Here is a 27640-nt window from a genome sequence, read left to right as displayed (position 1 = left end):
CGGCCCTGAGCTGCTGGTGTGGTAACTTTGGGGTTGCTCTGAACCCCCAACGGTGGGCTACCTTGGACCAAGAACTGAACCCTGTAAGTGTCGTACTTACCTGGTAAAACTAACAAAAACTTACCTCCCCCAGGAACTGTGAAAATTGCACTGTGTCCACTTTTAAAAGAGCTATTTGTGAATAACTTGAAAAGTGTACATGCAATTGAAATGATTCAAAGTTCCTAATGTACTTACCTGCAATACCTTTCAAACAAGATATTACATGTTAAATTTGAACCTGTGGTTCTTAAAATAAACTAAGAAAAGATATTTTTCTATACAAAACCTATTGGCTGGATTTGTCTCTGAGTGTGTGTACCTCATTTATTGTCTATGTGTATGTACAACAAATGCTTAACACTACTCCTTGGATAAGCCTACTGCTCGACCACACTACCACAAAATAGAGCATTAGTATTATCTATTTTTACCACTATTTTACCTCTAAGGGGAACCCTTGGACTCTGTGCATGCTATTCCTTACTTTGAAATAGCACATACAGAGCCAACTTCCTACAGCATAGATTAGAGTGGTGCATAGTGGAGTGTCAGGGTACAGAGTAGGGTTGAGTGGCATAAAGTGCAGAGACCTAGAGTAGTGTAGTGGTATAGAATATGGTGCTGTGAAGAGACATAGAGTGGAGTAGTGTATAGCAGAGTGGCATTGTAAGCAGCAGAGAGTGCAGTGTTGCACAGTAGTGTCAGTGAAGTGGAGAAGAGTGGAGTAGTGGCGTAGAGTACAGTGATGCAGAGTAGAGTCCAGTGGTGTTGAGTGCAGTTGTGGAGAGTGAATTGATTGAGTAGAGTGGTATTCAGAGCAGAGTGAAATGGCATAAAGTGGAGTGGTGCAGGGTAGAGTCCAGTTGTGTAGAGTCATATAGAGTCATGGCATAGAGAACAGTGATGAGTGCACTGGCATAGAGTGCAGTGGTGCAGAGTATGTTAGAGTGGTGTTTAGTGAATTGGCGTAGAGTGCAGGGACATGGACTTGAGTATTACAAAGTAAAGTGCATTAGTGTAGAGTGTATTGGTAAGGAGTGCAGTGTTGAAGAGTGTCAGATTACAGAGGCATAGAGTTGTGCAAAGTAAATTGGCATGGCCTGGAGTGGTGTAGAATGAAGTGACAAAAGGTGCAATGGAGTAGAGAGACTTAGGGCATTGGCGTAGAATGGTATAGGGTAAGTTAGAGAGGCGTCGCGTTAAGTGGTGTAGACTGCACTGGCATGTTGTGGTGAAAGGTAGAGTGGAGTATTCATGGTGTGGTAACACACTGCCATTAGATAGCATATTTTCAATTGAAATGGCAATTACATTTGCCCAGGCATACAGTTTTACTCGTCAGTGCACAGATTAAAATATGTGGAAATTGCATTATCTAGGGTAATGGTTTGTTATGATCATAATAAAGTATTTGTTTCCAACACACTTCAGAAAAACAAAAATGCGCATCATTGTGTTCCTAGTTCTGGTATATTCTGAAATACTTACAGTTAATTTAAATGGTATCGTGTGGTAGAGAAAAAGGTTTCTGTCCCGAGTATCCAGCAAGATTGTCACATTAATCCTTTCACTTTGAAGTCAGAGACAGAAAAGTAAACAAAAGCACCCTCAGAAGAGAACATCTCACATTTGACTTTCGGTCTTGGAATGCACAGAGAATTTGAGATAAGGACAAGATTTACAGGCCTGCTTACAGAAAGGGAGCAGTCGGAAGTATACTGTAAATAAGGGTTCGGCAAGGGAAGGACCAAACTCAAGCTGGACAGACTAAAACAAATAAAGGCAGTAAATGGAAAGCAAGAGAACGTGAGTTACAAACCACAAAGCCAATGACGAGCAGTATGCATTCCTAGGTCTACTTTCTCAATGTCCAGATTTCTTTTGCAATCCATGCAGCTTTGCTGTCTGGTAGGCTGCGACCTAAATAGGGGCTATATGTCATGAAAAGAATTAGCAATGCAGTAAAATGGTCAGCTAAGCATATGAGCATATATGTGTGTTTTGTGTGGGGGGGGAGGGAAGGGAAGGGTAAAACGTCAACCTAACTAATCTTCCTGTAACCTTTGTTTTTTTTCCCTCCATTATTTTCAGTTTTTGTTTTACGTAAAGTGTCATATAATTGCTGTACGTTGCAACCACTGTCACACATGGCCTTTGGCCTGCGGCTAAACCCTCCTGCATGCACCCAGCCCCCACGCTGGACAAGGCCTTTGGCCGTGCGCAGCTGGGTTATGCGGTGTGAGTGGCTGATGGTGCCTTTTTTCCCCATTGGGTTTCGGATCCCTGAATCCATTGTGGATTTCCACTGGGAGTTGTACTGTGAGCGCCACAGCAGATCTATGGATTGGCTAACAAAAAAAAAAAGCCCAATTCTTTGCCCATGAGGCGCCCCATAGAGACCCCTCCAGATGTCCTATGGGATCAGGATATCTCTGCAACACAAAACCCAAGTAGCTGAATCTTGCAGTCTGGCTCCTGGGGTGTTCAATTTGCCCACCTCAACTTACTCAAGAGTGTTTGATTATCCTCAAGGAAGTACACAAACCTACAGCAACAGCCTGCGTTGCAGCTGAATGTAAGCGGTTTTTGGTCTACTGCACTCCCATGCACATGAACCTGCCAACGACCGTTTTCCAAGATATTGTTTGTTACCGTCATCGCCTGCAAAAAGCAGCCCCCACTTATTCCTCTCTCATATTTCACTTGGCTGCTGTCACAGCCTACCTCCAGAATAGCAATGGTAGTTCACTCTTTAGAGATCCAACCATTAAGGCATTCATGGTGGGCCTAAAAAGCGTAATTCCAAGCAGGGTGCTACCCATTCCCTTTTGTAATCTCAGTACATTTCCCACCAGATTTGCAGATTCTCCTTTCAAACCACTTTACTCATGCCCTTAACAGTGCCCTTTACAGTTTAGCTCCTGGAAAGTAGCCATCCTAGTGGCTTCACTTACTCCAGGTGTGTCAGTGAGCTTCAGGTCCTTACCCTTCTAGAACCCTTCTTCCAAATTCATGCAGATAGGGTAGTCCTTAGTACAAACCCCACATTTTCCCAGAAGGTGGTATCTTTCCACCTCACTCAAACCATAGAACTGTGTTCTTCCCACCTCTGGAGTTGGTGGCAGAGATGGCTCTCTATACACTAAATGTAAGAAAGCGCCCTCATGTTACATTGCCCTGGGGGGGGGGTAGGGAGGGAGGGAGGCATGGTCGGGGGAGGGAGGTACCTTTCCACAAGACACAAAACCTCTTTGTAAAAGTTATGCTCTCTCCAAAGCTTGAATTGCAGATTGGGTGATGAAATGTAGCCAGATGTTAGGATGAAGCCAAACAGGCTTTGCCTATACCTCCCAGACCCCACTCCACTCATAAGAAAGGCGCCTAGATGGCCTTCTTTGATAACATCCCAGTAGCTGACATCAGCAAAGCATCTACCTGGTCCACTTCTCACACTTTCACCATGCACTGCTGGGTGGATGTCTCATCATGGCAACAATCTAGCATTTCCCAAGTAGTACTCTATACACTCTAACCTCTGTAACGTTCTCTGGCTAGCCACTGCTTAGTGGAGAACTGCTTTACATTCTATGCACAGCTTGTGTACCTACAGCTACACATGACATGACCGTAAAATTATTACCCTGCAAAAACCTGAGTGGCATGTAGTGCTGTAGATTCACTTGTGCCTACCCTCCTTTCTGGAAACCTTTTGGTCGTTGCAGAAGCTCTTCTTTCTGTATGTTCCTGCATGGTCTTCACATTGTGTGTTTACACATATTTCCTGACCACGCTCTTTTGCTGACAGTCTTAGCAATGGAGCCAATGCCCATATTCGTTACCAGCAATAGATGGAGTCAACAAACCTTGTGACTCGGAGACTTCTTCATTCCATGAACAGATGCTTACAAGTTAAGTAACATTTTCCTTTGCTCCCACCATTGGTAGCGAGAAATAAAAGGTGTCCTGTCTATCAGAAACAGAATGCTGTCTTCCAGACTGCCCCAGATGACAGGGGCTTCTTGCATGAGGGGAGCCTGCAGGGTTTGTGGGGATTCCACCCCTCAGTTGCCAACACAAAATTAAGTTGACAGTGTCTGGTGGGACCAGGACACCCAGATGGTTTGATGGTGCACCAGTCATGAAAATTTATTCGTATTGTGCAGGGCTGCAGAGAGTGCAGCAGCTCCCCAGATTTCTTTTTTGTAACATTGTTCACCTGGGTACATAGAACATAGACCCAGGACATTTGTAAACAATTTATAAGCAATCCCAGAGCTGGAGCTTTAGCTCTTCAGTTCAGGATTGCCGGGACTCACTGTAGCAAGTGTTAGAATCTTTCTCTTATAAGCACATACTGTAGTTCTAAGGACTGCAGTTTACATGTTAGAAAGCTTCAAACACATTTACACTTCAGTTTTTAGTAAAACGTCATTATTTAAATGTTTATAAACTGATATTACAATACTTACTCTTAATAATGAATGTCTCTGAAGGTTGAATTCAACGCTGACACCCTGACAAAGCCAATAGACTTTCCTTGTTTGTTGAGGTGATGATCTCCTAAGAAAGGGCTAATGCCCTATAGGGGAGGGAAAAAAAATAGACGTTCACTGAAAAATCCAAAGGTTAAAGTGACATTACAGTTGGTTAAAGTCTTAGCTAAAAAGGAAAAAAAAAAATGAAATTCACCAGTTATAGTTAAATAAAGTAAATATAACCTGGCCCCTAAAGTAACTATAACTTGAGCCCTAGTCATGCACTGCTGCTTATGACCTCTCATAACGTATAAAAAATTCTAGGTCATCATTGGGAGCCTCTCTGCAACATCCCAAATTGTATTGTATTGTAATCGTATTCATATAGCGCTTACTACCCCCGACGAGGCGTCGAAGCGCCTTTCGATGAGTAGCACGCTACTCTGGAACCCAACAAGAATTAGTGATGGATTAGTATTGGGAAATGAGTACAGTTTTAGTATTATTATGAGTTAATTTGAGCCGCGGATATGAGAGTTTGTTAGTTAGATTGACTGAAGTAATGGAGGGTGGAGGAGGAAGGAAATCCAGAAGTGTTAATTGGGAGTATATCCTTCATTTACTGAACCCAAAGGCTTGGGATGAGTAAAGGGGGGTGGAGGAGGGAAGAGTATGTGGAAGGGTTAGGGAGAGCATAGTAGCAGGGTGAGAGAAATGCGGGAGAATTTAGTAGGGTTGTGTGGGAGGTCACAGTAGTAGAGTGAGGTTTGGTGAGTTAGATGTGGAAGCGGAGGGAAGAGCTTAGGCAGAGTTATTTAGGAGATGAAAGTAGTAGAAGGGATTTGGGATGAGTCAGAGTGAGAATGGAGGATAGTTTGATCGAGACATGACATATGATGATGGGTAGGTAAGTGTGATAAGATTAGAGCAGGAATTTATAGATATCTAGTATAACAACCCACCTAGGAGCCATGCAATGATCCACGAACAGGTTTAAAGAATGTGTGTGTGTATTTTGTTATGACATAGTAGCGATACATATTTTCTAAAGAAACTATAAATAAATAGAAATATACACATAATCGGAAAAAATATTTGTCAACATAGGCATATACAGTTCATGGTTGTTTGAATATGGTGGTTATGAAGGAAAGAGACAACTCTTAAGTAGTTTTCTGAAGACAAGAAAGTTATCTGTGGCTCTTATAGTTGGGGGTAATGAAGTCCATAGTTTGGCTGCTTGGATGGAGAAGGATGTACCACCTATAGTCTTTTTCTTGTATGGTGGTGTTCTAAGGCGGGGTGCCAATCTTGAGCGGAGGTTTCTTTGTTGGATGTATTTGGTAATTTTCTTTCTGATAAAAAGCGATCCTGTTCCATGTATAGCTTTGTGGGTGATACAAAGCAGCTTGAAAGTACATCTTCTGGCAACGGGTAACCAGTGTAGTGCTCTCAAGGCAGGGGAGATGTGGGCTTGCGGCTTTACATGTAATAGTAGCCTGGCTGCGGAATTCTGGATACGTTGTAGTTTTTTCATAACAGATAGAGATGATCCATGGTAGAGGCCATTGGCATAATCCAGTTTGGATAGTACAAGTGAGATAGTAGCTTGCACCTTGTGTGGAAATCCGAGGTGGAGGAAGATGCGTCGTAAAGTCTTCAAGTTGATGAAGATTGTTCGTGCTAATTTGTCCACTTGGGCATTCATAGTTAACTTGAAATCCATGGTGATTCCTAGGTTTTTAACTTCCTTGGATAATTGAGGAGGTGGTCTGAGATCGTCAGGCCAGACGCACAGAGGGTCATAATTTTTCCAGTCACCACATATGAGTGTTTCTGTTTTGGAGGTATTTAGTTTGAGATGGCTCCAGGTCATCCACTGATCAACGGTTCTGAGGCAACTGAAGATTTGTGAGTTTTCAATGTTTTTGGGGCATTCTAATTTAAGTAGTATTTGTGTGTCATCTGCATAGTTGTAGCATGTGAGATGGAAATCATTGATCAGTTCTGGTAAAGATATCATGTAGATGTTGAAAAGCAAAGGTGAGATGATTGACCCTTGGGGGGGGGGGGGGGGGGGGACCCCTGCTTTTGTGAGGGAGGGTTCAGACGAGAAGGGGGGCGAGTGGATGATATTAGATCTTTTTTGAAGATAGGAAGTAATCCAGTCGAGAGCAATCGCTTGTATGCCGGCTTCGTGGAGTCTTTGAGTTAGGGTGTCATGGTCAACCTTATCAAAGGCAGCTGAGAGGTCCAAGAGAAGTAGTGCAGCAACTCTATTGCGGTCGACAGTGTTTTTAAGATCATCCCAGATTGCTATGAGTGCCGATTCAGTGCTTCTTCCTGGGCGGAATCCAGTTTGGAAGTCTGAAAGTATAGAGTTGTCTTCAATGAATTGTGACATCTGGGCGAATGCTGCTCTTTCTATCAATTTGCCCAGGAAATGTCCATTTGTGATTGGTCTGTAGTTGTTGGGGTCTTGCGGGTCTAGGTTTGTTTTCTTTAATAAAGGTCGTATGTATGCCTTTCAGGTCTGCAGGAAAAGTTCCTGAAGTTAAAGAGTTGTTGATTCTTCTTACAGGTGTGGCAGCAGAAGTAGATAGAAGAATGTTCTTTAAGATTTGTGGTGGGCAAGGGTCAGAAGGGCAACCAGAAGGTCTGCTTGCTTTGACCAAATCCATAAATTCATCCTGGGATATTTGTTTGAAGGACTGTAGAGGTTGGGTTGGTTTATTCTTAAAGGGTATTTTAGGAAAGGGGTTGGTGCTGATGGTTTTCTTCTGTTTTAAATAGGAGTACAATGTGTCTGCCTTGGTTGTGTAGTGAGTTGCCAATTTGTTTGTGCAATCTTGAGTAGTGGGATGACTTCCTTCCATGCATGTAGGTTTTCGAAATTCATTTAGAATTTGATAAAATTCCTTGGTTGTAGATTGAGCATTTTGAATTCTGTCTGAGTAGTATCTTTTTTTTAGCTTTTTTGATTGATGATTTGTATATCCTGTTAAGTTTGTGTAGCTGCAGTTTTGACATAAATGATGACAACACCAATTGTATTTCCAAATAGAAAACAGTGACTGCTTGTATCTTGAAAGTAAAATGTTTTAATTTAAACTTCAGTATTTTCAGAATTGCACAATGTTAACTTTCTGAATTCAGTCTAGCTTTAGAAGTGTACAAGTGTGTACATATGTACAAACTACACAAATAAAGTTGGCAACAGTTTTATAAAATTAATTTTTCAAATGTTTATAAATGTACACACACCAGACATTTTTCAAAATAAATAAATCCACCTCTTTTTGAATCTTCTGGTGATTTTTATTTTTTAAGAAAACATTTTGACAGATTTTGGTTTTCAAGAATCCACGTAATGTGCTGATCAAAGATTTTCAAAATTGTTTTAAATGTTTACCCAGCTATTCAAACCAGAAGTAGAGCTAACTTTTTTAATTTTAGTATGTTTATATTTGGTGCTCTCAATATACTGCAGAGTAAATATACCTTGATTTAAATTAAGCAAATTGCCACTTGCTTATATGATGGTTCATGTTTCAGGGCTTAAAATCTACTTGACCACTTGCTATGGTGAGTCATTTTTTTATGTGGTCGAACTATTTTTAGAACCTACCCGCCCCCTCTGGCTAGTGGAGAAAGAACAGGTGTTCTGTTCTGACAAACAATTAGCAATTAAGATGACTTTACATCATCTTCTTGCCACATTTGCTCTGTGTTCAGAGACCGAGGTCAAAAACTCAGTTTGTCTTCTTGCAATGCAGATACTTTTCCTTGTGACTGCAGAGTTCCAGGATTTTGTAAGGTGAACTGTCTGATCTGTGTGAAATGACAGGCTGTGGATATCAGGTCTTTCTTAACACACAGCATTTATATAACTAAGTCAACTTACCAAACATTTCAAAATATATTTCAGTAGCTGAAAGACCATTTTCTTGTACTTGTGTGATGAAAAACATATTTTAATGTGATGAAAAAATAGTCGGAGCACTTTACTTGGTGGTGTGCAAATGATAAATATTGTTTCCGAAACCCAATTTTCACAGATTGTTAATACACAATATAGATTTATCAGTAAAACAGCAAGTTAGGGGGAAGGTTTTTGAACATTTCTTGGAAATTTACTGTCTGTAAATAACAGTGGGCTACCACATCATGCTTTTTTAATATACTTATCAAAAGTGAGTGTTTAAACATAAACTGAGAAACACTCCAGTCCTGATGGCAAAGCTATTAGTAAACTAAGGGACAAGTCATGCATGGATCATGTGTGACCTATATGTGATCTATATTTATTATACATGGAGCAAATGTTTAGTGTATTTAATCAAACAGAGGACTTTTTTTACAGCAGAAATACTGCACTTGCATATTTGAAGGTGCACTCATATGTGAGAATGAAGAAAAAGGCAACTGTAAAATACAATATTTGTATTGGGTCACACAATTTGAGACCCGTTTCCAGGTCCAGTACATTACAGTTATGTTGAGTAGATTGTTCAAGCTACTCAACCTGCAGGTCTAGTAATTTTTTTAGGATTTTTCTAGGCCTGCTGTTATATGCAAATTTTTGTTTTTGTTCAGATAAACTGTCTCAGAACTCGGAGAATGATCAACATTCTGTAGCTTTAGAAGTGCTTCTGATAAAAGTCTGCCACAAGAAACGAAAGGTAAGTGCTTAACTTAAGAGTGGTTGTTCGGTTGTATCACAATGTTAACTTAATGAATTCTGAATTGGAAACGTGTCCTGTTTTACTTTTGTCCTTGTTTTAAGTGCCCACAGAAAAATAACTTATTTGAGGTCAGCAGGGCCAATGATGGTAGTTCTCAGCAGTGCCTGTCTTGTCTGCTGGGAGAAAAAAAAAACCAGTATGAAGTCGATAAGCCACCCATATTGTCAGGTTTACTGAACATAACTACTTTCCAGGCTTTTTGTATTTAATGGAGGATTGCAGTATGCTGGGAGCTTCTTAAGGTATACAACTGCTCAGTTACTGTGACGTTTGGAGCATCAAAAGTGTGCTGGAATCCATTCACTTACAGAAGCCTGGCCACAGCTTGCAAAGGAGTGTAAGTGAGTTGGCCAAAGATGGTGTTTTGGCTGAGATTTGCAGGGATCATATAACTCAGTGTGATTAGACAGTTGCTTGGGTCTTGCCCGTGATCTCTGATGCTGTGGTATTTAGACTATAAGAGAATTGTACATAAAAATTATACTGCAAGCTTAAATTAGCTTATTTTCCAACCATACCGAATCCTAAACTGAAGTACTGTCCCTACATATTCTGCTATGTTGCGGTAGAGGCAAGGACCTGACAGAGAATCAACACTATTACACAGAAACTAGCTTCATAGACTGATGAGGAAGATGATAGGGGGAGAAGACTTCCAAGAAGGAAGCTGACCTTTTTTTCTTCTTCTTCTTGGTTTTCTGCCATATTCATAGTTGGGGTTGCCACCGCTCTACAAGAAGAGCATTGTGACCTCAGATAGAAAATACTTATTGAGTGACAGTTCCCTAGAGCGACAACACAAAAAAGGTCTGCACTTTAGAAAGCCATTATGGGTGCTGTTGTAAAATGTGCTGGAAGAGGGGTGAAAACAAGTGTCCCTACATTTAAAGATAATTATTTCCTATTGTTAGACTTGGCGTCCTTGGTGTGGTTTTCCCCTTAACGTTTTTCCTTCAATCCCTTTTTTATGACTTTGTTTTTTCTGGCCTTAGGACTGTGCACACTTTACCACTGCTGCCTTACTTCCCTCCTGCCTGAGTGTAATAAAATGGCTCCCTGTTGCAGTTACCCCCCACTTTTTGCCTGATACTGATGCTGACTTGACTGAGAAGTGTCCTGGGACCCTGCTAACCAGGCCCCAGCACCAGTGTTCTTTCACCTAAAATGTACCATTGTCTCCACAATTGGCACACCCTGGCACCCAGGTAAGTCCCTTGTAACTGGTACCCCTGGTACCAAGGGCCCTGATGCCAGGGAAGGTCTCTAAGGGCTGCACCATGTCTTATGCCACCTTGGGGACCCCTCACTCAGCACAGACACACTGCTTGCCAGCTTGTGTGTGCTGATGGGGAGAAAATGACTAAGTCGACATGGCACTCCCCTCAGGGTGCCATGCCAGCCTCACACTGCCTGTGGCATAGGTAAGTCACCCCTCTTGCAGGCCTTACAGCCCTAAGGCAGGGTGCACTATACCACAGGTGAGGGCATAGGTGCATGAGCACTATGCCCCTACAGTGTCTAAGCAAAACCTTAGACATTGTAAGTGCAGGGTAGCCATAAGAGTATATGGTCTGGGAGTCTGTCAAAAACGAACTCCACAGCTCCATAATGGCTACACTGAATACTGGGAAGTTTGGCACCAAACTTCTCAGAATAATAAACCCACACTGATGCCAGTGTTGGATTTATTAAAAAATGCACACAGAGGGCATCTTAGAGATACCCCCTGTATTTTACCCAATTGTTCAGTGCAGGACTGACTGGTCTGTGCCAGCCTGCTGCTGAGAGACGAGTTTCTGACCCCATGCGGTGAGAGCCTTTGTGCTCTCTGAGGACAGAAACAAAGCCTGCTGTAGGAAATTGGCTCTGTATGTGCTATTTCAAAGTAAGGAATAGCATGCACAGAGTCCAAGGGTTCCCCTTAGAGGTAAAATAGTGGTAAAAATAGATAATACTAATGCTCTATTTTGTGGTAGTGTGGTCGAGCAGTAGGCTTATCCAAGGAGTAGTGTTAAGCATTTGTTGTACATACACATAGACAATAAATGAGGTACACACACTCAGAGACAAATCCAGCCAATAGGTTTTTGTATAGAAAAATATCTTTTCTTAGTTTATTTTAAGAACCACAAGTTCAAATTCTACATGTAATATCTCATTCGAAAGGTATTGCAGGTAAGTACTTTAGGAACTTCAAATCATAAAAATTGCATGTATACTTTTCGAGTTATTGACAAATAGCTGTTTTAAAAGTGGACACAGTGCAATTTTCACAGTTCCTGGGGGAGGTAAGTTTTTGTTAGTTTTACCAGGTAAGTAAGACACTTACAGGGTTCAGTTCTTGGTCCAAGGTAGCCCACCGTTGGGGGTTCAGAGCAACCCCAAAGTCACCACACCAGCAGCTCAGGGCCGGTCAGGTGCAGAGTTCAAAGTGGTGCCCAAAACGCATAGGCTAGAATGGAGAGAAGGGGGTGCCCCGGTTCCGGTCTGCTTGCAGGTAAGTACCCGCGTCTTCGGAGGGCAGACCAAGGGGGTTTTGTAGGGCACCGGGGGGGGGGACACAAGCCCACACAGAAATTTCACCCTCAGCAGCGCGGGGGCGGCCGGGTGCAGTGTAGAAACAGGCGTCGGGTTCGCAATGTTAGTCTATGAGAGATCTCGGGATCTCTTCAGCGCTGCAGGCAGGCAAGGGGGGGGTTCCTCGGGGAAACCTCCACTTGGGCAAGGGAGAGGGACTCCTGGGGGTCACTTCTCCAGTGAAAGTCCGGTCCTTCAGGTCCTGGGGGCTGCGGGTGCAGGGTCTCTCCCAGGCGTCGGGACTTTGGATTCAAAGAGTCGCAGTCAGGGGAAGCCTCGGGATTCCCTCTGCAGGCGGCGCTGTGGGGGCTCAGGGGGGACAGGTTTTGGTACTCACAGTATCAAAGTAGTCCTGGGGTCCCTCCTGAGGTGTTGGATCTCCACCAGCCGAGTCGGGGTCGCCGGGTGCAGTGTTGCAAGTCTCACGCTTCTTGCGGGGAGCTTGCAGGGTTCTTTCAAGGCTGCTGGAAACAAAGTTGCAGCCTTTCTTGGAGCAGGTTCGCTGTCCTCGGGAGTTTATTGTCTTTTCGAAGCAGGGGCAGTCCTCAGAGGATGTCGAGGTCGCTGGTCCCTTTGGAAGGCGTCGCTGGAGCAGGATCTTTGGAAGGCAGGAGACAGGCCGGTGAGTTTCTGGAGCCAAGGCAGTTGTCGTCTTCTGGTCTTCCTCTGCAGGGGTTTTCAGCTAGGCAGTCCTTCTTCTTGTAGTTGCAGGAATCTAATTTTCTAGGGTTCAGGGTAGCCCTTAAATACTAAATTTAAGGGCGTGTTTAGGTCTGGGGGGTTAGTAGCCAATGGCTACTAGCCCTGAGGGTGGGTACACCCTCTTTGTGCCTCCTCCCAAGGGGAGGGGGTCACAATCCTAACCCTATTGGGGGAATCCTCCATCTGCAAGATGGAGGATTTCTAAAAGTCAGTCACCTCAGCTCAGGACACCTTAGGGGCTGTCCTGACTGGCCAGTGACTCCTCCTTGTTGCTTTCTTTGTTCCCTCCAGCCTTGCCGCCAAAAGTGGGGGCTGTGGCCGGAGGGGGCGGGCAACTCCACTAAGCTGGAGTGCCCTGCTGGGCTGTGACAAAGGGGTGAGCCTTTGAGGCTCACCGCCAGGTGTCACAGCTCCTGCCTGGGGGAGGTGTTAGCATCTCCACCCAGTGCAGGCTTTGTTACTGGCCTCAGAGTGACAAAGGCACTCTCCCCATGGGGCCAGCAACATGTCTCTGGTGTGGCAGGCTGCTGGAACTAGTCAGCCTACACAGACAGTCGGTTAAGTTTCAGGGGGCACCTCTAAGGTGCCCTCTGTGGTGTATTTTACAATAAAATGTACACTGGCATCAGTGTGCATTTATTGTGCTGAGAAGTTTGATACCAAACTTCCCAGTTTTCAGTGTAGCCATTATGGTGCTGTGGAGTTCGTGTTTGACAGACTCCCAGACCATATACTCTTATGGCTACCCTGCACTTACAATGTCTAAGGTTTTGTTTAGACACAGTAGGGGTGCCATGCTCATGCACTGGTACCCTCACCTATGGTATAGTGCACCCTGCCTTAGGGCTGTAAGGCCTGCTAGAGGGGTGTCTTACCTATACTGCATAGGCAGTGAGAGGCTGGCATGGCACCCTGAGGGGAGTGCCATGTCGACTTACTCGTTTTGTCCTCACTAGCACACACAAGCTGGCAAGCAGTGTGTCTGTGCTGAGTGAGAGGTCTCCAGGGTGGCATAAGACATGCTGCAGCCCTTAGAGACCTTCCTTGGCATCAGGGCCCTTGGTACTAGAAGTACCAGTTACAAGGGACTTATCTGGATGCCAGGGTCTGCCAATTGTGGATACAAAAGTACAGGTTAGGGAAAGAACACTGGTGCTGGGGCCTGGTTAGCAGGCCTCAGCACACTTTCAATTGTAAACATAGCATCAGCAAAGGCAAAAAGTCAGGGGGCAACCATGCCAAGGAGGCATTTCCTTACACCTGCTCTGGGTAGAGGTGCTTCACACCTCCCCCCTGCAGGAACTGTAACACCTAGCATTGAGCTTCAAAGGCTCAAGCTTCGTGTTACAATGCCCCAGGGCACTCCAGCTAGTGGAGATGCCCGCCCCCTGGACCCAGCCCCCACTTTTGGCGGCAAGTCCAGGAGAGATAATGAGAAAAACAAGGAGGAGTCACTGGCCAGTCAGGACAGCCCCTAAGGTGTCCTGAGCTGAGGTGACTCTGACTCTTGCAGATGGAGGATTCCCCCAATAGGATTAGGGATGTGCCCCCCTCCCCTCAGGGAGGAAGCACAAAGAGGGTGTACCCACCCTCAGGGCTAGTAGCCATTGGCTACTAACCCCCCAGACCTAAACACACCCTTAAATTTAGTATTTAAGGGCTCCCCAGAACCAAGGAACTCCGATTCCTGCAACCTAAGAAGAAGAGGACTGCTAAGCTGAAAAACCCTGCAGAGAAGACGGAGACACCAACTGTTTGGCCCCAGCTCTACCGGCCTGTCTCCCCACTTCTAAAGACACTGCTCCAGCGACGCTTTCCCCAGGGACCAGCGACCTCTGAAGCCTCAAAGGACTGCCCTGCATCTAGAAGGACCAAGAACTCCCGAGGACAGCGGCTCTGTTCACCAAAGACTGCAACTTTGCAACAAAGAAGCAACTTTGAAACAACTCGTGTTTCCCGCAGGAAGCGTGAGACTTTGCACTCTGCACCCGGCGACCCCGACTCGACTGGTGGAGAAACAACACTTCAGGGAGGACTCCCCGGCGACTCCGAGACTGTGAGTAACCAAAGTTGTCCCCCCTGAGCCCCCACAGCGACGCCTGCAGAGGGAATCCCGAGGCTCCCCCTGACCGCGACTGCCTGACTCCCAGATCCCGACGCCTGGAAAAGACCCTGCATCCGCAGCCCCCAGGACCAAAGCAACCACGATCCTTGTCAGGGGGAGGCACAAGCAAACCCCAAATTAACCTGTGCTCAACCCTCTTGTATATTGGCATAGGGCAGTCAGGCTTAACTTAGAGGCAATGTTTGAAGGGCTTAAATACTTTAAACAGTGATAAATAGGGGGGGGGGAACAATCTCCACACCAATTTAGAATTATTATTATTATTTTTTTTTTTTTTAAATAAATCAAGACCAAAACTAAAAAAAAAAAAAAAAAAGCCATTTGACAGAACCAGGGGTATGCAATTTTATGGAGTCAAGTGAAAATAGTGCAAAAAAAATCCCAAATCACCACTTGTGGCTATCTGGTGAGACTAGGAGAAAGCCAGAAGTTCAGACATACTGTGATGGAGCACAGGACGGATGCAGGGACTGGATTGACTCTGCTGAAGAGTTACCTTTTCAGTCCAACTCAGAGTCCTGTTAGCTGTGGAGGAGGCCCACAAGGAGCAGGACAGTTTTGCGGATTCCCATCTTTGTAGCACAAAGAGCAGGCCGGGATCTGCATACAGTCGTTGCTGTAGTGCATAGATCCTGCTGTCATCAAGGGCTGTCACGCCAGAGCTTTGTGATGGCGTTCCCCAAGAACGGTCGATGCTGTCGCGGGGAGGGTGTGGCTGACAGAATTTCGAGTTGGTGGGCAGTGCAAGTGACAAGGTTTTGGCACCAACTGGCCCGTTCACGGTCAAAGATTCCAAAAACTTAAATTCAGCTCCTCTCAGGTCAAACCTAAAGACTGAGACCTGAGGGGCACTACTTGGGGGTCATGGCCTTACTCCAGCTGGATCTGGGTGCTGGTTCATGTGGTTGGGATCATGTTATGTCCCTGTGGCTTTGACAGGACGCAGAAGACTAGCCATTGTAGTCACTCTGGGAGACCAGGTTTCAGGTACAGGTCCAATCGCTCAGACTCAGTGTAGGAAGTTGGCTCTGTATGCACTATTTCAAAGTAAGGAATAGTATGCACAGAGTCCAAGGGTTCCCCTTAGAGGTAAGATAGTGGCAAAAAGAGATAATACTAATGCTCTATTTTGTGGTAGTGTGGTCGAGCAGTAGGCTTATCAAAGGAGTAGTGTTAAGCATTTGTTGTACATACACACAGGCAATAAATGAGGAACACACACTCTGAGACAATTCCAGGCCAATAGGTTTTGTTATAGAAAAATATATTTTCTTAGTTTATTTTAAGAACCACAGGTTCAAATTCTACATGTAATATCTCATTTGAAAGGTATTGCAGGTAAGTACTTTAGGAACTTTGAATTATTACATTAGCATGTATACTTTTTATATAAAACACTAAGCTGTTTTAAAAGTGGACACAGTGCAATTTTCACAGTTCCTGGGGGAGGTAAGTTTTTGTTAGTTTTGTCAGGTAAGTAAATCACTTACAAGTCTCAGGTTTGGGTCCAAGGTAGCCCACCGTTGGGGGTTCAGAGCAACCCCAAAGTTACCACACCAGCAGCTCAGGGCCGGTCAGGTGCAGAGGTCAAAGGGGTGCCCAAAACGCATAGGCTTCAATGGAGAGAAGGGGGTGCCCCGGTTCCGGTCTGCCAGCAGGTAAGTACCTGCGTCTTCGGAGGGCAGACCAGGGGGGTTTTGTAGGGCACCGGGGGGGACACAAGTCAGCTCAAAAAGTACACCCTCAGCAGCGCGGGGGCGGCCGGGTGCAGTGTGCAAACACGCGTCGGGTTGTCAATGGTTTTCAATGAGAGATCAAGGGATCTCTTCAGCGTCGCAGGCAGGCAAGGGGGGGTGGGGGGGCTCCTCGGGGTAGCCACCACCTGGGCAAGGGATAGGGCCTCCTGGGGGTCACTCCTGCACAGGAGTTCCGTTCCTTTAGGTGATGGGGGCTGCGGGTGCAGGGTCCTTTCCAGCAGTCGGGAAATGGAGTTTCAGGCAGTCGCGGTCAGGGGGAGCCTCGGGATTCCCTCTGCAGGCGTCGCTGTGGGGGCTCAGGGGGGACAACTTTGGTTACTCACGGTCTCGGAGTCGCCGGAGGGTCCTCCCTGAGGTGTTGGTTCTCCACCAGTCGAGTCGGGGTCGGCAGGTGCAGTGTTGCAAGTCTCACGCTTCTTGCGGGGAGTTGCAGGGGTCTTTAAATCTGCTCCTTAAAACAAAGTTGCAGTTCTTTTGGAGCAGTGCCGCTGTCCTCGGGAGTTTCTTGGTCTGTTGGAAGCAGGGCAGTCCTCTGAGGATTCAGAGGTCGCAGGTCCTGGAGAAAGCGTCGCTGGAGCAGGGTTCTTTAGAAGGCAGGAGACAGGCCGGTAGGACTGGGGCCAAAGCCGTTGGTGTCTTCTTTCTTCTTCTGCAGGGGTTTTCAGCTCAGCAGTCTTCTTCTTCGGTAAGTTGCAGGAATCTAACTTCTTAGGTTCAGAGAAGCCCTTAAATACTAAATTTAAGGGCGTGTTTAGGTCTGGGGGGTTAGTAGCCAATGGCTACTAGCCCTGAGGGTGGGTACACCCTCTTTGTGCCTCCTCCCAAGGGGAGGGGGTCACATCCCTAATCCTATTGGGGAATCCTCCATCTGCAAGATGGAGGATTTCTAAAAGTTAGTCACTTCAGCTCAGGACACCTTAGGGGCTGTCCTGACTGGCCAGTGACTCCTCCTTGTTATTCTCATTATTTTCTCCGGCCTTGCCGCCAAAAGTGGGGGCCGTGGCCGGAGGGGGCGGGCAACTCCACTAGCTGGAGTGTCCTGCGGTGCTGGAACAAAGGGGTGAGCCTTTGAGGCTCACCGCCAGGTGTGACAGCTCCTGCCTGGGGGAGGTGTTAGCATCTCCACCCAGTGCAGGCTTTGTTACTGGCCTCAGAGTGACAAAGGCACTCTCCCCATGGGGCCAGCAACATGTCTCGGTTGTGGCAGGCTGCTGGAACTAGTCAGCCTACACAGATAGTCGGTTAAGGTTTCAGGGGACACCTCTAAGGTGCCCTCTGGGGTGTATTTTACAATAAAATGTACACTGGCATCAGTGTGCATTTATTGTGCTGAGAAGTTTGATACCAAACTTCCCAGTTTTCAGTGTAGCCATTATGGTGCTGTGGAGTCCGTGTTTGACAGACTCCCAGACCATATACTCTTATGGCTACCCTGCACTTACAATGTCTAAGGTTTGGCTTAGACTCTGTAGGGGCACAGTACTCATGTACTGGTGCCCTCACCTATGGTATAGTGCACCCTGCCTTAGGGCTGTAAGGCCTACTAGAGGGGTGACTTATCTATACTGCATAGGCAGTGTGAGGTTGGCATAGCACCCTGAGGGGATTGCCATGTCGACTTACTTGTTTTGTTCTCACTAGCACACACAAGCTGGTAAGCAGTGTGTCTGTGCTGAATGAGGGGTCCCCAGGGTGGCATAAGATATGCTGCAGCCCTTAGAGACCTTCCCTGGCATCAGGGCCCTTGGTACCAGGGGTACCAGTTACAAGGGACTTACCTGGAAGCCAGGGTGTGCCAATTGTGGAATCAAAAGTACAGGTTAGGGAAAGAACACTGGTGCTGGGGCCTGGTTAGCAGGCCTCAGCACACTTTCAATTCAAAACATAGCATCAGCAAAGGCAAAAAGTCAGGAGGTAACCATGCCAAGGAGGCATTTCCTTACAACTGGAATAGTAGTTACAAAACAACCTCCAGCACCATCAGACAAGCTCCATAAGACAATGAAAACATTTCATGAGATCATCATGGGGCCTAAGCCTCAAAAGACCCCACAAAAAAGCATTAGTATACAGGGGTGCTAGCACCAAAGTGTTTCCTCAACTTCCACCTCCTCTCCCTCCTTCTCCACCATTGGCTGCACTCTCGCCTTCTCCACCTACTCTTCCTCTGCTCCCAACACCAGCTACACCACCTGCTCATCCATCTTCACAACAAAAATCACCTCATGTGGGTATCAACCACACCATCGTCTTTAAAGGACCAAAGCACATGGGATAATATTGACCTATATGAAGCACCATATTGTCAAGATTCTTAAGGTGACCCTTGACGATGTCTGGGATAACTGATATAGACCCCCAGGATGATACAGATCCTGACCTTTACCTCTAAACCCTCCCCACCAGGTGACACAACAACTTACCATGAAGTAATGCGCAGGGCTGCACACTACCACAAAGTAGACAGGCACACACTATAAGATGAGTTCCTTGTAGAAACTCTATCCACCTCACATTGTACAGTAAAATGCTTGCCAGTATTAGAGGGCATGCTTAAACCCATGGCTAAGATCGATAAGCAAGCTGTAAAATCAAGGGTCCTAACCCCAAGGGTTGACAAAAAATATAAGCGCCCTTGCCGTCTTACCCAACATACTAACTGAGAGCAAGAAGTATGACGCAGTGGGTAAGCGGGTGACGGCACAAGCAGCCAACCACCTCAGGATAGCAAATTAAGTAGGCCTCCTCTCTAGGTACAACAGGGCACAATGGAACTAGATGCAAGAATTACTCCAGCATGTCTCTGACCAATACAAGCAGAGAGGGGCAGTACTGTTTGAGGAAGGGAGGGTTCTATCTAATTCATTGTGCCCTAGATGCCACAGGTACAAGCGCATGGGAGGTTAACACTAGCATCCTTATCAGACGCCACGCTCCGCTTAGAGTTTCTGGCTTCAAGCTTGAGGTACAGCAACTTCGACTAAATTTGCCATTCAACTGGGAACATCTCTTTGGACCACAGGTAGATGAAGTGTCAGCGAAAATTAAGAAAGACACCAATACCTCTAAGTAAGGCTATGGGTGCCTTACAGACATACCACCAAAAGGGTTCCTTTCTGAGAGGCTGGTATAGATGGGCAGTACCTCCACAGACCCATCCACTGCTCAGAATCCGCAGAGCTCCCATCAGTCTCAGTACACCTCAGGGGCATGCTGGAAGTCTCGATACAAAGGCAATCGAGGTCGTGATCTGCTTCCAAAGGGACCACCTCATCCAAACTGTGACACCTTACACCTCCCCCCTCTGCTCTTAACACTAGTGGGTGGACAACTACGGGGCTACCATGCGGGTACGTATGTACAAATTACGTCCGATCAGTGGGTCCTATTTATCATAAAAGACAGGTATTGTCTCAGACTCTCGTCTCCGCCTACCAGTATCCCACCTGAACACACATATGTCAAGTGAACATCCGTCACTCCTGCAAGAGGAGATTCAATCTCTGCTTCAAAGAGAGGCCATAGAGCCAGTCCCATCACAACACCAGGGACACAGGGTGTACTCATTGTAATTCTTAATTTCCAAGATAGACAGTACTTTAAAGCCTATATTAGTCCTCAGACAACCCAACAAGTACATCCTGGCAGAGCACTTCCACATGGTAATGCTCCATTAATTAATACCATTGCTACAGGAAGGAGACTTCATGACAGCCGTATTCAAATACGTCCAGTCCATCCGTACTACCTCCATTTTCAAGTAAGCAGCCAACATTACCAATTCAAGGTGCTTCCATTCGGAGTAACTACTGCACCAAGAGTGTTCACAAAATGTCTCACCATAGTAGTAGCTCATCTCAGAAGGGGAGGCACACACGTTTCCATACCTTAACGATTGTCTGATTAGGAGTGCAAGCAAACAGCAATGTAAGCAGGACACTCCGAAGGTAATCCGCCTTCTGCACGATTTGGGATTAACGTGTAATACAGCAAAATCTCACTTTCACCCTTTACAAGTGCAACCATTCCAAGGCGCAACCTTGGACTCTTACAGCCAAAGACTGTCCCAGTCCAGCTAGAGTTCAAAAGTTCCAGCTAGCATTCCTTTTTTTTTTCCAGCCACATCAAGTCACAGTCAAAACCATGATGAGCCTTTTAGAGATGATGGCTTCCTGTATCTCCATTGTCCCACCTGTGTCTGCACATGCCCTCCCTTCAGCGGTGCCTCCAATCACAGTGGTCTCAAGCGAAGGGCATCTACAAGATCTAGAGTTGGTAGGGCTGTCAACCTATTGATCTGCAGTGGTGGAAAAACCAGAGTCTGTTGCAGGGGTGGCCCTTCAGAGCCCCCTGTACTGCAGGCTACCATTGCAACAGATGCAACCCTACGCAGTTGGGGGGACACATGTGCATTATCGCACAGTGCTTGGCCAGTGTTCTCTAACTCGGAAATACCTTCACATCAGTCAGCTAGAGCTTTTTGTGCTTCAGTTGGCTCTCAAGCTTTTCAACAACATCTTCAACATGGTCATTCTAGTCAGCACCGACAACATGACGCCATGTATTTAAAAAATAGGTGGGGGGGGGGAAATACGCCCTGTTCCGCTATCCCGACTAGCGGAGCGCATATGGCACTGGGCCATACATCACAACATCCATTTCCTAGCAGAATACCTATCAGAGGTGGACAATTACTTTGCAGATCTGCTCAGCAGAATGCAACAGCAGGTGCACGAGTGGGAAGTTGACGCAACACTGCTCCACTCATACTTCCTGTGGCGGGGAACCCCAGAGATAGACCTTCGCCATACACCAGAACGTGAAATGCCAAAGCTTTGCTTCCAGTTTTCCCCACCCACAGTCCAAAGGCAATGCCTTATGGATCAACTGGTCAAGCATATTTGCTTACGCTTTTCCTCCTCTCCCACTCATTCCTTCTGTGGTTCAAAAGCTCATGCAAACGTTCCTCACTCTAATCCTAATAGCCCCAACATTGGCTCAACAAGCATCGTTCGCAACCTTACTACAACTGTCAGTGTTACCACACGAGAAACTGTAACTTTGGCCACAGCTTCTGTCTCAGGAGCAGGGAAGGGTCACACACCTCAACCATAGGCAGGTGAATCTAGTGACCTGGCTCCTGAAGTCTTGGTATTCGGATACCTTAATCTTCCACAAGAATGTATGACCATTATAAAACAAGTTTGCAGGCCTACCACACGAGCATGTTATGCAGCCAAGACGTATGTACGCTACTGCATAGCAACACAAAATGCAGCCACTTTCTCCCACTGCACAAGACATTGTTTCTTACAAACTCAACTTTCAACAAGCAGGCCTTACATATGCATCTATAAAACTACACTGAGCAGTACTGTAGAATACCTGCAAAACAGACAACACACAACTTTGTTTAAAATTCCAGTAAGTTAAACCTTTATAGGAGGATTCAAAAGGGTCATTACTCCCTCCATTCTGCCAGCACCCGTCTGGAACCTTAATATATAGTTCTCAAGTCTTACGTGTCCACTTCTTGAACCACTTAATTCATGTGATCTACAGTTATCACATTGAAGATAGCATTTGTGATTGATATATAATTTCTAAGACGAATAAGTGAACTCCAAGCGCTCACTCTGGAACACCCTTTTTCCCAAATCTATCCAGATAAATTAGCACTAAGAACATAACCCAAAAATTATCTCGAAGGTGGTTTCCACCTTTCATGTAAACCATACAATTGCGCTATCAGGGTTGCAGCTTAAACAAGACTCTGCTGCGGAAGGAGCTCTACACACCCTCGTTGTTAAGAGCACTAATGTACTACAGCGACTACATACTTTTTGTTGCTTTTTTCAATCCCACAAAAGGGTTCACCTATCTCTAAAACAGGAATCACAAGATGGATAGTAAGGTGTATACAGACTAGCTACCACAAAGCTAAGAGACGACATGCTGCTCCAAGCGCTCACTCTACACGTAAGAAGCCTCTATGGCTTATCTTAGAAATGTTCCACTAGCAGATATCTGTAAAGTGGCTACATGGAATAACCCACATACATTAACACAACACTACTGTGTTGTTGTCTTAGCTGGCTAACAAGCTAGAGTGGGTCAAGCTGCATTACAAGCACTTTTTCAGATATCTACATAAACCATTGGTGAGCCACCGCTTTTGGGGAGTACTGCTTGACATTTGATGCTAAGCATGTGTATCTATGGCCAGAATGTGCTACGAATGGAATGTTACTTACTCTGTACGCATCTCTTCATAGTGTTTAGTGGCATAGATTCATATGCACTCACTCTCTTTCCTGGATGCCAGTGGCCGACGTACACACCTCTCTACTAAAACTCAACCCTTATCAAAACTTTACCTGCTTTACTTTTACTTTACTGCTCCTATCCAAAGCTCACTTGATGAGCCAGAAGACAATCTTACAAAGGAGCCCGTGACCATGCTCAATAGACTATTGGAGTCACTGTATATCGTGACTCGAAATACTTCTTCGAAGAAAAACAAGTTGCAGACGTCCAAGCCCAACACTAGATGACAGGAGTATACTAAGCATATGAACCTATTTCACTACATGCTACTAATAGATGTTTAAGAATAGATGCTCCCTTTTAAAGCAGGGACTTGGTAGAAAGCGATCATTAAGAGCATTCCTGTTAACTGTGCCAAAGCTAAACACACAATACATTCTGCACCTAGGCTACAAACTAAAAAAAAAAAAAAAAAACACACAGCAACTCTCCCAGACAGTATCTTACTTGGAGACATCTAGAATTCTGCTGTTTCTACAATCTACATATTTAGCTTTACTGGGTGGTGTTTTATGCTCAACAAGAAGTCAGTTGGATAAACTATGTAAATATCTGTTTTAAACATCATCTGTTGATGCTCACAGGTCATCGCTTTAAGAAACTGGATATTACTTCTCGGTCTATGGACATGTGCTCTACAGTAGTGCACTGCAAATGCACAAGTTACTTACCTTTAACAGTTGGCAGACTTTGCTGTAGAGGTGCATGTCCTCCTACCTCCCCGGATGTGACGTCACTCACTCTACATATACATATTCTTCTGCCAGTGCAACTATAGTTTTCTTTTTACCATTTCTACTCATGCTGACCCACTTTTAAATGTAGGGGGAAAACATCATGTAAAGTAGTCTGTCTACTGGTACATTAAGTTTGGGGAGATAACATGAAGATAAAACAACTTGCAGGTTCTGTGCCACATGCATTGATCACAGGAGTGTGCAGATGTTGTGCATCTCTAGCATTACAATCTGTGGACTGATTGTAAGAAACATAATCCTTCTTGATGCCATCACTTCAGTGTGTCACATCAATGTGAATGGCCAGGTCAGTTCAGCTTCCATTTAACACCATGTCCTCTGACAAACTTTCAGTACCTTTGCATTTTGGTATATCATGCTTCCGTTGCTATTTCCTCTGCTGAATAAATTAGAGTGAAGGAGATTTTATCATGTTAAATCGACCTATGCATCAAACTGTTATGCCTTTGCCAAAAAAGGATCCTTCTAAGTGCCTTGGGGCACATTGCGCTAAGGTGAAAGCTGCCACAAAAGCCAGTGGCAGGCTGGAACATCTGCCAATTTGACATACTTCTTTTTTCTTATGGTTCAATGTATTGAAACTCAATAAAGAACAATGAATTGGTTCTGTAACTTCCAGGAAAATAATTCTTCTCTCATCACCTCACTTCCCTACCCAGTCACCATCACCAACAAGTGAAAGACAAAGTTATGTCCCAACACAACAGAAATAGAGAATAGCAAGTAACTCCTTTGTCTTTGAGCTACACTATAAATTAACCTTACGTTCAGGCAAGAGGCCATCCGTGTACAACTACTTAGGTGACATAATTTCTTTAAATTTCACCTATTTATCATTCAGTTTATAAATGACTTTCATAAGGTTCTATGGTAAAGATTTCCTTCATTACAAGTGTCAGTTGGGACTCTAGCAGATTTCCACAGTGGAAGACATTGAATTATTATTTGGATTGGGTGACAAACCACCTCAGCAAATACTCACAACCCTTTGTGAGGGTGAACCCTCAAATTCAATAAGTTAACCTGAGTCCAGCCTCCCCTGTAGCTGTGGAACAGAGCAAACCGACTTATCTTAAAGTAATGTGTAATGTATTTATGCTATTCCAAGACAGTAATAAAGTCAAATACAAGACAATTAAAAACCCCAGACCGAATTAGAAAACTAGTGTAGAATTTATTACCCAAAATGACAAAAATCCAGTAAGGACAACAAAGAAAATAAATTTAGAAGTTTTCAGTATAAGTAGTTCCAAAAAGCATAAAGCACCAATTTTAGTCTGTCTCAGTAGACAAGGCTCTAGGTGCAATTTGAGGTTGATTGCGATGGGGCATGTATTGGATACACCAACCAAGTCAGTCCTGGTCAAATGTAGTAACCTTTTAGTCCTTAATGTCCCACTCAACCACAGGAGGAAACTTCTGAAGCCCCCAGTTTCTCAGAAGCAGTACTTGGAGACTCGCAGGGTGTCGAGTGTAGGCCAACATCAGGGTCCAGTCCAGTTGCCACTTGTCAGCTGGACAGTTGCAGTAAAGACCCCTTGTAGCTTGCTGTTATCCCTGTAGATTGAACAGATGTTCAGTCTTATGACCTTTAGGTCCCAGTGCTGTATCATGGGTAGAAGAGGGAGTTCGCCCAGTCCTTCAAGGCTCCTCTCAGATTCCAGGTGGCAGGTCCAGGAAGTGTTCTAAGGTGGTTGCTTGGTGATGCCACATTTGTGGCAGGCCCTAGCTAGTGGGTGGGAATGAATTCTGAGCACTCCCTAACCAATGTGGTAAAAGTTCCCTGTGCCAACCCCTCATTTTAAGCATTTTCAAGAAGTTAAAAGTTTTCGACCACACTAAACTTGGGCTCTGGGTGCGCATGCGTGCACTATTGTAAACTCTAAAATGTAGTTGGATACAGCCACTGTTATCACAATAAAGAGACAAGTCTGGTAAGACATAAACAGAGTCCTCTAGCAGTCAAACCGTGGATCCACAAGAATTCTCTTGGCATCCTGTCCATTGTCCTTACAAATGTGCCCCAAGAGTTGTGCGTAAATCCAGCATATTGGTCAAGCAGATTTTGACACTACTGTCAAACATGTCCAAAGTCCATACCCTGCATATTACGTGGAGTTCAGAGGAGTCATATCTACCCATTCAAGTCAGCATATTTTTTACTTGTGGGAGGCAAATCACACCTATTCACACAATTCAAGCCCAATTACTGGCTGGGAGAAGGTGGAGAGCAAGTGCAAATTGGTTTCCAGGAACTTCGAGCAGAGAAAATTTAACTTTGTGCCATCTGACTTCATTATTAAGTTGGATTTTTATTAACTAGTGGTTTAATTATTTTTCAAGTTGGTCCCATTCCTTAGATACATTATTAGTATTTTACTCTGTACTCTAGTACAGTGAAAATAGCTTTTGGGTGCTAGTCGCTGTAAGAATTTGTTAGTATTTAATTGCTACATGTCCTACTTTTAAATACTATGCTCCTACCATGTGTGCTGTAGCGCTTCCAAAGGGGTGATTTACTTACTGAATACTTAAAGGAGAGTTTGACCAGTCAAGTTTTTATTTTGGCAGGTCAAACTCTAGTTTTACACTGCTATACTCATCCTACAATGATAGTTCTGATGCCATGTTTGCACTGCTACTATTGAGGATACTATTTGCACCATATAACAGACTTACAGGTAAGTTAAATGTACAAATTGAGAATGCCAATATTTAAAGGGGGAAACACAGACACTTTACTACTTAACAGGGGTAGAGCTTGCAGAGTTTTAAAGCCAGCAACAATATAGGGTCCAGCAAAAGGTGAAAACTGGATAAGGCAGATTCCCTACTTGCAGCGTTAAAGTACCGTTTTTTTTCAACGTAGTGAAGAGTGTCTGACACAGTGTGAGTTTTGGGACCTCGGAAGTGCTTTGCAGTATTACTGTTTGAGCAAGGAGGTTATATCTCAACTCAGGTTCTGCTCAAAAGGCCCTAAACATCCACCCATTGTTATTAGAAATTTGTTCTGGACATAAAGACAACATCTCCAGCAAGTTGACAGGTGTGTCCGTTTCACTGACTGCAACCTGCACAGAGACCAATGCTGCAGAAGCTTAATGTACCCAGCGTTAAACTGTGCTTCTCAGAGCTGTTTTTCATGTTAAAGTAGAATATTGTCCTAGCTCTCGTCTTATGACAGTACTAAGAACCAGTTTTCCAATTGGATTTTAAGAAGAGTACCCGTAGGGCGTTAAGTGGTGACATCAGCAATCTATGGAGCACCCAATAATACTGTGGTAGATGCCAGCAGACCTGCAGGTACTTGAGAACAGCAGAATGGGATAAATTCACCAGTGTGTGTCTTAGTAGGATACCAAAAACTTTGATATTTGATGGTATTTCCAGATTTGAGACCACAGCAGTAGAAATTCAGAACGGCAGATGTTTCTATGTCGTCATTGCATATCAAATAATCAAGTGATAAAATACCCCTTGCTCTTCCTAATAACTAGAAGGATAGAGAGCCATCCACTGGTATTACACTGTTTTGCCATTGGTGTGCTCTACTGTATTCTTTCATTAAGTTCTAGCTGCATATGAACTCTGCTCAGTGCATACTTTGTAGAGTCTAAAAGACTGCCATATTTTTTACCAAGCACTAATATATTGATTTTGGACATTGCAGGAAAGATCTTTTTGCCTGCTTGGTCCTGCAGAACTTAATGGTGTAAGCCTAGTTCTTTGGCTCTCCTCGTCTTAGAGAGCATTGCTTTGGTGCTGAGTAACCTGCAGTTAGAAGTATGCATCGGAAGAATAAGTTACTTGCCTTGTAGTAACTCTGTTTGTTTTTAGTGAATAATCTTACTGCAGATTACATCCACACTCCCAGTTCTCAGAGGTGAACTTTTGGTACTAACGGGAATGTAATTTTCTGCACCCTGCCAGTACAAACTCAATCTTGTCAGCTGTGCGACATGCCCGAGAATGTGGAAAAGAGAAAGAAATAATTGTCATTATGTGGGGGTGGCCACTATGTGCTGGTTGGGGTTGTCCTGTCTGTAGATGGGACGGATTTACGACCAAGGCTGATGCCACCTACTGACATGCACAAATTATTGCAAGAGATTTCAAATCCACTCTGGTTCCT

At 44.7% G+C, this 27640-nt stretch overlaps 1 protein-coding gene across 1 annotated transcript in view; it reads left to right on the top strand.

Moving 5' to 3' along the window:
* The window catches only part of SUZ12 (SUZ12 polycomb repressive complex 2 subunit), a 628949-nt gene that overhangs the window by 128479 nt on the left and 472830 nt on the right, over positions 1-27640 (top strand). The window contains exon 6 of the mRNA XM_069199996.1: positions 9114-9199. Coding sequence (XP_069056097.1) covers positions 9114-9199 — 86 coding nt within the window. The remainder of the gene's footprint in view (positions 1-9113; positions 9200-27640) is intronic.

This window comes from Pleurodeles waltl, chromosome 7 (assembly GCF_031143425.1).
Source record: "Pleurodeles waltl isolate 20211129_DDA chromosome 7, aPleWal1.hap1.20221129, whole genome shotgun sequence".
NCBI classification, from domain to species: domain Eukaryota; kingdom Metazoa; phylum Chordata; class Amphibia; order Caudata; family Salamandridae; genus Pleurodeles; species Pleurodeles waltl.
The sequence above is the reverse complement of the archived record's forward strand: the minus strand, read 5'-3'. Positions and strand labels throughout refer to the sequence as shown.